The sequence below is a fragment of the Mastigoproctus giganteus genome, chromosome 10, assembly GCF_048544385.1.
Source record: "Mastigoproctus giganteus isolate SK-2022 chromosome 10, ASM4854438v1, whole genome shotgun sequence".
NCBI lineage: Eukaryota > Metazoa > Arthropoda > Arachnida > Uropygi > Thelyphonidae > Mastigoproctus > Mastigoproctus giganteus.
In genome coordinates, this window is record NC_143584.1 from 149,726,129 (window position 1) to 149,735,778 (window position 9,650).

Sequence of the window (9,650 nt, forward strand, 5' to 3'; positions counted from 1 at the left end):
GATGTGTCAACTACTTTTTTTTTTAAATGTAAATAAATTTATTGAAAAAAAAATCGCTGACGTTTTAATCTGCTTAGAAACATTAATCTGCATCCAAGAAACCTTACGTTATTAAAAATCAGCTATCTGAAATATTAATCCTCATTCTAGAAACCTTAGAGAAACAGCTGTCTGTCGTATTTCTTGACATGTCAATGATCCTATTGCTGTTCCCTAGCGATCAAGTGGGCATTGGATGGTCTTAGTATTGGTGCTTCCATTTATCACCGTATAGTATCACTTTAATATTAAAGGAAATGTTCAACTTTATTAATTCCTTTTAATCGGAATTAATGGAAATGTTCAACTTCATTAATTCCTTTTAATCGGCTACAAATGAGATAAAGTAGACGTTCATGTATCATGCATTTCCCCAAGGAGGAGGACATCTTTGCACTTTTTATGTAGAAAGGTTTCTTTTGTTATCACACAGTTATAATAAAAACATTTAGAAACCTCTTTCCTTGTCAGTTCCCAGTTTCTTTGCATCCATTGTCTTTTGCACGGTCGTGCATTCGTTAACATGCCACTGGCATTATAATCATCTGAGATTTGGTCATCGGCGCCTTGGAAAAGAAATTGACTAGGTTTTGTCCATGTAAGGCAAAATTTGGTCCAAGACAATGCCCAAGTAATGAACTCACACCCAACTGGCGGTTGTGTGTGAGTTCATTAGGGATGAGAGAACTCCGTAATGTTCAAAAAATACACCCCAAACCATGATACTACTACCACTGGCCTGGTTTCGTCAAACCGTGTAGTCTGCTTGCAGCTATTCATCTACTCTCGTCAAATACGCACCCATCCATCCATCGTCTCGATGGAGCTGTAACTGTTATTCATCAGGCCAGATGATTCTTTTCCAGTTGTCCAACGTCTAGGAACAGTACTTCCGTGCCCACTGCAGACAGAGGTGACGATCGGTCAACGTGGGCACATGAAAGGTGCCTACTTCGTAGGCAAGTCTGCAAGGTCACCGATGGGATTCTCGGAAACTTTTTTCTGTGCGCTCTGGCTGCCCTTAATTGATTGATCGTGATCCGTCTGTTGTCCCGGACAGCACGTGCCATCCGCTGTTCGCCTCGACTGTCAACCAGTAATGGTTGACAGTCGAGGCGAACAGCGGATGGCACGACTGTCAACCAGTAATGGTTCCCCCGTACCGGCATGTGTGGACCTCTTCGGACCATTTCCGCCACACTTTCACTTGAACAGCTGACAAAATGCCTGCAGTTGCTGTAATGCTAGTCTCTGCCTTTTAGCGCCACAAATCATTCCTCGTTAAACACCGTCAAGTTACTCCTTTTCCCATTGCATAGGCTTCGAACTGACATTGTCTCAACGTATATGCTGCGCCGGTGGTTAAGTCACTCCTAGGTGCTGTGGGATGCATCCATTCGTGGAGACGGGTAGTCAATGTTTTGGCTCATGGGTGTATACCAGTTATTGTAGGGTTTTAGGCGCATTAGCAACTTAGGCCATACTACGCCGCATATAATGTGGCGTAGTATGGCCACCCTCCTGGCACTTTGCCGTCCCGGGGTGGTTTCCTTATGGAAATAAACAGATAATAATAATAATGTCTGTAAATTGTGTTTTCTGAAGTAGGTTTGCTAGACCAAAATCCGAGTTTCCGGGAGGAAAAAAACGATGCCACCCTCGCCTGAGACCGACTAACTCAGCTGTGTTGCGAAAATGTCCCCATAAAAATTCCTCGCGTCATTAACTGGATTCGAACTCAGGTCTTTTCTACGCGTTTTGGGAAGTTCAGTGATTATACCAACTGTGTTACCCACGAAGGCAGTGTGTACCAGTTCTCTTGTTTCTGATAATTTTACTAATTAGTTTTATTACGAAGATTAGGCTTAATTGCGAATGTATTGTAATCGGCAGTCATCACCTTAACATTTAGGAAAACGTCTGGGATGGGATAGTTTAAAGATTAGAATTTAAATTTAAAAATAAATAAAATAAAATTATTAAACAAAAAATTTGCGTGTACACAAGTTCGAGCACTGATGTCAATTCTGAACTGCTGTGTCCTGAAAAAAAAAAAAAAAAAAAAAACATACAGACCATCAGAAACTACAAATTCTGAGAGGAATTTGTAGAGTTTTTTTTAGGACTCCCGTGAGATTCACGAACGGTTCCCCACCTGTATACTCTTTAATAATCATGCTAAACCAACCATCTGGACTCTCTCCCAACCCTTTGGACTCCTTCAGCGGTGGCCAACGCGGGGGGGGGGGGGGTATGGTAGTTTCACCACCCTTTGAACATTCAGTCTATTTTTTAATAATAAGCTTTCTCATTCACATCATCTAAAGGAACTAACTACCTTGGGTAAGATACTGGGATAAATTTCTGCATTTTGTTTGGGAATATGTGAAAATAATAAGAAAGTAATGATACAGTTCGGCAAATTAAATAATCTCTTTTTATTATTATTCTGGGTTGTGAAATACAGTATCATGGAACAATACATAAGTTACTGGAATGTCTCAAATTTTCTTACTTCATTAATAAATGATATTTATATTTAAGCGTTATACAGCAATCAGATAAATGTTCTTAAAGTTCTTATATCTGTTTAATATTTGAGTGATGCGACACACAAATACACACCAATCAAAATGCCACTTTCTTTTGGAGCCACATAGCAGCTGGGTTTAATTGGAGCATTTAGGAATTGAAAAATACAAATGTGATGGTAGCGAAACATTGCTGACAGAGAGAATGAGTATTCAGGAGTTATGTGACCATTCATTGTCCTTTAAAATCGCACTGATGTTTTCTAAAAAAGATTCATTCGGTGACCTCTGTCTTCAGAAAATCCAAAATTCAGTTGTGTGAAGGGATTGCTTGGTAGAACTCAACATATTGGATAACGAATAACAGAGAATGGCCACACAGTCTTATCACAAAGCAGCAAGGGTCGACCACGGTGCTAAAAGAAGCAGTTTAAAAGTCACTTTTCCAGTGTTATCGTGACATCACCACGGACAACAATCAGCGATCCCCTTTCCTCCCTAACGTTTTCAAAACAGAGAAAAATTGAGAGCATGTTGGCCATAAATTTTATCGAAAGCTACGGAAACCTCTTTCTTTCGGTAACAACGAGGCACAGCCATCAATTTTTCCAGTCCTAACTTTTCGGCCACTTTAAGTGCGTCAAGGTTCTGATTAATCACCATGGCAGTAAGTCCTCGTTCTTGTGCCAAAGGAAAAGCATCGATCAAGTGCCTTAGGATCATTTCTGCCACCTCTCTACTGTCTGCATACAACGGTCCAAGCAAAGCCGACCCTTGCACGTTAGGTTTAAGACTTCCGTAGCCGACGACCTGATCTTCTTTAAGGGCTACCATCGTCAAACTTTCTTTTTCCTTCACCGACAAGGAAACAGTCTTAGAGCGACAGTAGCCGTGTACACTGGCGTCGTAGTTTATAACACCCCGAAGTAATTCATCATTTACGATTAAACTAACCTCAAATCCGGGAAGTTCCTTTGTTAAACTCTCTGTACTGAGTATCGCGGACTCGAACACGTAAGTTTCCCAGTTCGTAACGACAGAAAATCCCGCCAGGTCGCGGTAAGTGTGGAGGTGTTCAGGTACTGAGTTCAGTCCAGCGTTTCGGGAACCAACGTGGCTCATAGCTGCCTTCCAGATTTTAATTCCAATCCCGCGTCCTTGGTATTCGGATCGAACAGCGTATAGGCCAAGGATTGCCATATCATCGTTGCTTTGGATTACGGCTGCACACACTCCATAGATACTGTCTAGAAAGAACAGAGATAATTGTAAAGATGAGTCAATAAATAAGGTAAATTTAGTAAGATTATGGGAAGAAGTATAGTAGATCACAAAGTTATAAATGCAATAAAAATATGTATGTATCAAAGATGCACATAGTACCACTGATCGAAAAAACGTTCACCATCTAGTGAACTAATTTCAATTTTAAAGCTGTAGCAAAATCAATGATTACTTTAGGTTTTAAATAGTTAAAAGTGTTGCAAATTACACGCTAAAAACTTAATATGATACGCAACCATCCTTCTTGGTCCACGTGATACACTTATCTTTTTGCTCGATTGTTTCTAAACGGTTTATTCCAAAAGCATAGCTCGGGGGGGGGGGGGGCAGCAGAGCGAATATAATCACCATCTTCCCCACACTGGGTGGAAAACGAGAAATTTTTATGGTTTTTCTTTTTTTCAAAATGTAACTGAGTTAGTCGGTCTCAGGAAAGGGTTGCACTTTTTTTTTTTCCCCGAAAGCTCGGTTTTTTCATTCAACAAAGGCAAATCGACCGCAGAATAGATGCAGTTTACAGACAAAATATACCGGCGCCTCATAGCCTTAGTTGCTTGGCTCTTAACGCGCACACGCCCTCCAAAAACTTAGGAAGACACCTTTTAATATTATAATAACTTTTTGCCTCCACCCTTTTGAATCCAGCGACTGACAAGCTATGTGATTCATAGTGTGTGAACTCTTGCATCATCATTGAACTTTAGTGGCTCAAACCTATGAAAATCTGAAGATGCAAGATCGGAACTGTGGGGCGAATGTGGTAGGGCGTCAAATTTCAACTTTTCAATGCGCTCCAGTATTGATTTAGCAGCACGAAAGCATGGACATCTTGGAGACTCCGTGAATCGCGCCTTTTTGATCGAATTGTCGACTTCGAAATATCACGAAGAAATTCACGATAGGAATTGTTCGTTCCTGTTCTCCTAGTGGAAATGTACCATACAGCCACACCAGTCTCAACAATTAATCATCATTAGTTTCTCAGCTAATGGTTATGTTTCGAACATTTCTGCCTATGGAGAATTTTGATGTTTTTCACCGCATGATTCGCCTCTTGTTTAAAAATGGGAAAACGAATTTGATTCTCTCTCTCTCTCAGAACTTCATCTCATGGCTTTTCTTTGACGTCTACTATCTGAATTCATCCTAAACTTATGTGTCTACTGTTACAGTGCATGTACTGTTTGGTAAAGGATTCTAGTTTCAATGGTTGTCACTAGCTTTTCTTTAATCTGTGAATGCGACTATTACTTTAGCTGTCAGTGATTACATGACGAAAAGTGTGTTGTGCTTATGCGTGTGGTCCTCCTTTGTAATAAACAGATATCCTACTCTTCCAGTGTCCTTCAATTTCGAACCCGACGAATGTGACGAAAATACTTGGCATGTGGCCAACTGACAGTCATCCCCTAATAAGGAAGTCAGCGTGTTATCATTTCCTTGTTGAAAAAAAATGTTAGATGTCTGGAACAGTAGAAAATATCACTTAGCATCTTCCGAATATGTATATTTCTATCTATCCCTTTATATCATCGCCAGAATTCGCTTATTTGATGAGTATCATGCCTCTGTATCTTATTGTCTCAGTTGCCTCGGTGTTAATTGAAAACAACCGAGCCAGAACCAATTCCTCCTCTTAAACAAAAACATTGAAAGTTAATAAAGCAACCCGGCAGCTAAAAGAAACCCATTCAGAGCAACGCATGTATGGTGTGCAGAAAACAACATAGTCTTGGATACTAGATGCGTCTACCATGGATTTGAATGCATCGCTTCACGTATATCAGCTCCTAAGGCGTCATATGAGTTATCACTGACAGGTCATTCACCAAACAGGGAATTTAGGAGGGTTACTATCGAGATGACAGCGAATTTCATCAAATGATGGGTTAATTAAATCACATCTAAGACTAATATAGCACAGTTGATGTACCTTTCTAAACTTGTGATTCATTCTCAGCATCAGAATCCATAATCCTGCCCTCGTGGGTAGCACAGTTGGTAGAATCGCATTCCTCCCCACAGTGGGTGAAAAAGACCCGAGTTCGAGTCCCCTCGATGACGCGAGGAATTTTAATGGACGTGGCTGAGTTAGTTACTGCCTCAAGCGAGGGTAGCATGGTGTTTCATCCAGCAAACAGAAAATGGACCACAGAACACACGCAATTTGCAGACAGGATACATGGAACAATATGGCCTTATTTTCTGATGCTCCAAACACTCTACTACAACAAGAACAACAACTTAATCCTAAAAGAATTGCCGCCTGTAGTATAATCTCTTTTAACCGAGTTAGTACTCACAGATAGAACAGTAGTTACAGTGGCTGTTTTTTTTTTTTTTTTTTTTAAGATAGGAAAAACCCGAGTTCGAATCCGAAGGAGGAATGTGTATGGTTCTTATTCCGGAAAAGATAAAAACATTTTGTATATATTCTGGAATGGTCACATAGTTTCAGAGAAGTTTATGATATAGAATAAATGAGGCCCAAACATTTTTATTAAAGATTTCAAATTTTTATATAAAAAAGCTCGATTAACAATTAATTTACAATTAGAATCAAAGTCATCAATTACGAAAGAGAAGTATTGAAACTGCCAATTGTTTTCAACTGAAAGAGCTTTCAATTTAAATTTTTTCAATTAGCAGATTTACAGCGGTATTTCTGGTACAGATATGCGAAGCCCGTGTGTTGTACAGAAATTAAGCTTCGGTATGTATCCTTTCTTTCAATATTTATCCTTTTTATTACTATTTATAGATGCTTATAGGTTACTCCAAAATCTGAAGGCCCAGCGTTTTATATTTTTAAGTTTATAGCTTATTTAAAAGTTTTCTAATTAAAAATGTATAAATGGAAAGATGTGTGATATGCAGTGAAGATATATTTAAAGGGGCAATCGAATTACAGTACTGTTTGGTTCTTTTTTATAAAATAAATAAATAAATACATGTATATATATTTATTGGGATTGAGAGAGCAAATACCATCTATATTGTAGCTGATCAATCATTCTTATGATTGATTTGCAAAACATGTACATGTTTTGCAAATTATTAAGCGAAAATTCTCTTTTAATTTGCCAGCATACGTGGTGAATCTACAAAATAAAAAAACCTGCCAAAGAAAGTTAAAGTTTAATAAAGGCAAGAAATTTATCTTTTGGATATACCTTTTATATTAAACTTTTACCTTTTCATACCTTTTACTAGTTTATCGTAAAAAGAAGTAATCAAATCGCTATAAAGTTTGTTGTTTAAACAAATGTCTGTCAAGTTGTATTTAATAAATAAACACATCGTACAACTGAATCTTCATAAACACTATTTTTATAAAAGATTTTTTTTAGAACAAAAAAAGTGTGGTCGTTATCAGAGCCATCTACTGACCTAAAATGTAACTAGAACATTACTTTTCGAATCTACGCATTTCACTATTCTTCCTTTAAGCTTAAGCTTTAAGGAAAGCTGCGCCAATTTTTCTACTCAAAACTTACCGCTATCACCAGCTGCAACAAAAAACCCATCTGGATCGATTTCAAACCACGTGTCAACAGTATGAGCACCTTCGGCGAGTCCTGTTTCTGTCCAAATCTGTACAGCTTCTGGAATATCTTCCCTCTTCATCTTCCGTATGGTATAAGAAAGCATCTCCTTTTTCTCCGCCATGTTACTCTGCACTGCCTGTGCGGGAGGGAGGCGTTGGAGAATCGAGCCGGCGAATGACACACACACGCACCCACTTGGCTTCCTCCGAGAGCCACAGATCTCGTGCTCATACCCAAGGCTACTACTACCAGGAGTGTGGACAAGCTGCGCGCTCTGCTAGTCTCTTAGCTGTGCGCAGAGCATCCTGATTATGGTAATCGCTCTCTACGTTCACCTTTCATGAGAACGGAGAAAGATCCCAACGTATTAACTGTGAAGTGTATTAAATCCGACTAGCCAGTCTGCAGTCAGCTGAAAGGGCAGCTTGGATCATTTCGCGTTGATGGCGTATTCGAGCGTTTTTAAAGGCCTAAATATGAATGCATTGATTGTTTTGTGTGAAGGATATATTTGATCGGAGGGAAGATCTCCCTCCCTCTCAACAGTACAGTCTTTCGATGTGCGGAAATCAAAATTTTTTTCACGTTCAGACTTGCATTATTAAAATGGTAATTAAGGTTACATAAAATTTAATGCTTCTTCTTTTATGGTTACGTATTTGACGAACAGAAATCTTGTAGCAATGTATAAGCTAGGAGGAAAAGGGGCTGAAAGTGGTTCAAGACTAAAAAGAGACTTCCTGTCCTGCCCATGATTTATAGTACCTTTGCTAGTAGGGCGAAGAACATCCTTCTACGGTTAGGCCCCATTTGGAATATTGTATTCAAGTCTGAAAGCCGCGCCTAAAGAGAATGTTTCTAAAGATTGTTCAAAGAAGGTTAACTGGATTAGTGGAGAGTACAAATTGGTGCGCATATGAAGATCGGCTTAGCTGGCGTGGACTGCAAAGTTTGGCAACTGGACATCTACAGGGAAATCTAATTGAGGTGTATAAGACACTGAAAGGATTAAGTAAAATGAATGAGAAAGGTCTATTCTCCTCCTTAGGTGAGGCAAAAACCAGGAGACACAAATGTAAAACCTCAGGGAATAAGAAGACTGAATCTTATGAAGTTCAATTTTGTGTATCGATCGTCAAACTGGAATAAGTTACCTTCCAACGTGGCAGACGCAGTGAGTCTGGTTAATTTCAAAGAGTAATTGGATGGTTAACTTGTGGGAATGGGAATTGTGTGAATATTTGTTTTACTATTATTTTTATTTTATATTTTTGGTTGATGCAGAAGTCCGCTTCCTTGCATTGTTTGGTACTAATACTAATCTCCCTCCTCCTCACCAATATACTTTTTGAATCCAACAGTGTGTGGAAATCAAGATTTTTCCATGTTTAGACTTGCGCTAATAAATCAGTAATTACAGCAGAATCACAAGAATCCATCAACATCAAAAATATTACAATGACTTCTGATTTTTTTCTTCCTTTCATCTTAAAACGAGTGAAATTTTACTAAATAAATGCACAAGTGTGTATGTTTTAATATTGCATTATAACAAATATTTTAATGTATTTTTCTCCCTACTCCACTCTCTAAGTAATCAAATCACTGAAAAACCATAAAAAATCCTAAATTAACCTCCCTGATTACTTTTTCATGTCATGAATTTTCACTATAGCGTAATACATGGCAGATAAAGGTCAACTACGTCATCTGAGTACCAAGAAGATGAAATAACTCCTTAACTGACCATTCCCCTGTTATTCCTAGAGTTCGTTTACTCTGTTGTGTTAAATCCTAAATGAATAAATCACCATATATTGCTTACAGTTCAGCAAGCTCATTATGACTTGACGTGAGTCCGCGATATGATTAAAAATGAAGGTTGGTAACTTAATACAGAATTGAGCAACTTTTTTGATTACGTCTTTCAGTGAATATTACTGTTAATAAGTAGCATTTAAGATTTATTGAAGTTAGGCTGATCTGAGATCGCTTACACAAGGCAGACTTTATACCGTGAAAAACATATTAAGTTCAGCTCCATGCTGTATTAAGACAAAGACGTAGGATTCATTGGACAAATTATACGTTGGAAAGCAATGAAGATTCGCACTCTCCTAGTACCTGCATTCAAACTTTATTATGAGTTATGTTTTATGTCGCTTCTTGCTCAAAAATTAACGTATACGTGTGTTAAATTAATTTTAGGAGACATCTTAAGCGAATATAAAGGGTGTTAGCTCTTGAT

General features: G+C 38.4%; 1 protein-coding gene across 1 annotated transcript; it reads right to left on the reverse strand.

Annotated features, from left to right (window-relative positions):
• Positions 1-2,588: 2,588 nt before the first annotated feature.
• On the reverse strand, positions 2,589-7,640 carry LOC150079362 (uncharacterized). The gene is made up of 2 exons (XM_090382493.1): positions 7,352-7,640; positions 2,589-3,817 (listed from the first exon to the last, which is right to left on the reverse strand). The coding sequence occupies exons 1-2, from the start codon at positions 7,521-7,523 to the stop codon at positions 3,078-3,080; spliced, it is 912 nt and encodes a 303-aa protein (XP_090238619.1). The 5' UTR covers positions 7,524-7,640; the 3' UTR covers positions 2,589-3,077.
• Between the last annotated feature and the right edge of the window lie 2,010 nt (positions 7,641-9,650).

What these genes read in the sequence shown, in the direction of transcription:
- LOC150079362 (XM_090382493.1), bottom strand. Translation starts at nt 7,523, where the DNA reads ATGGCGGAGAAAAAGGAGATGCTTTCTTATACCATACGGAAGATGAAG. An exon ending in TGTTGCAGCTGGTGATAGCG is followed by an intron (nt 3,818 to 7,351) that starts GTAAGTTTTGAG and finishes TGTTCTTTCTAG; the next exon opens with ACAGTATCTATGGAGTGTGT.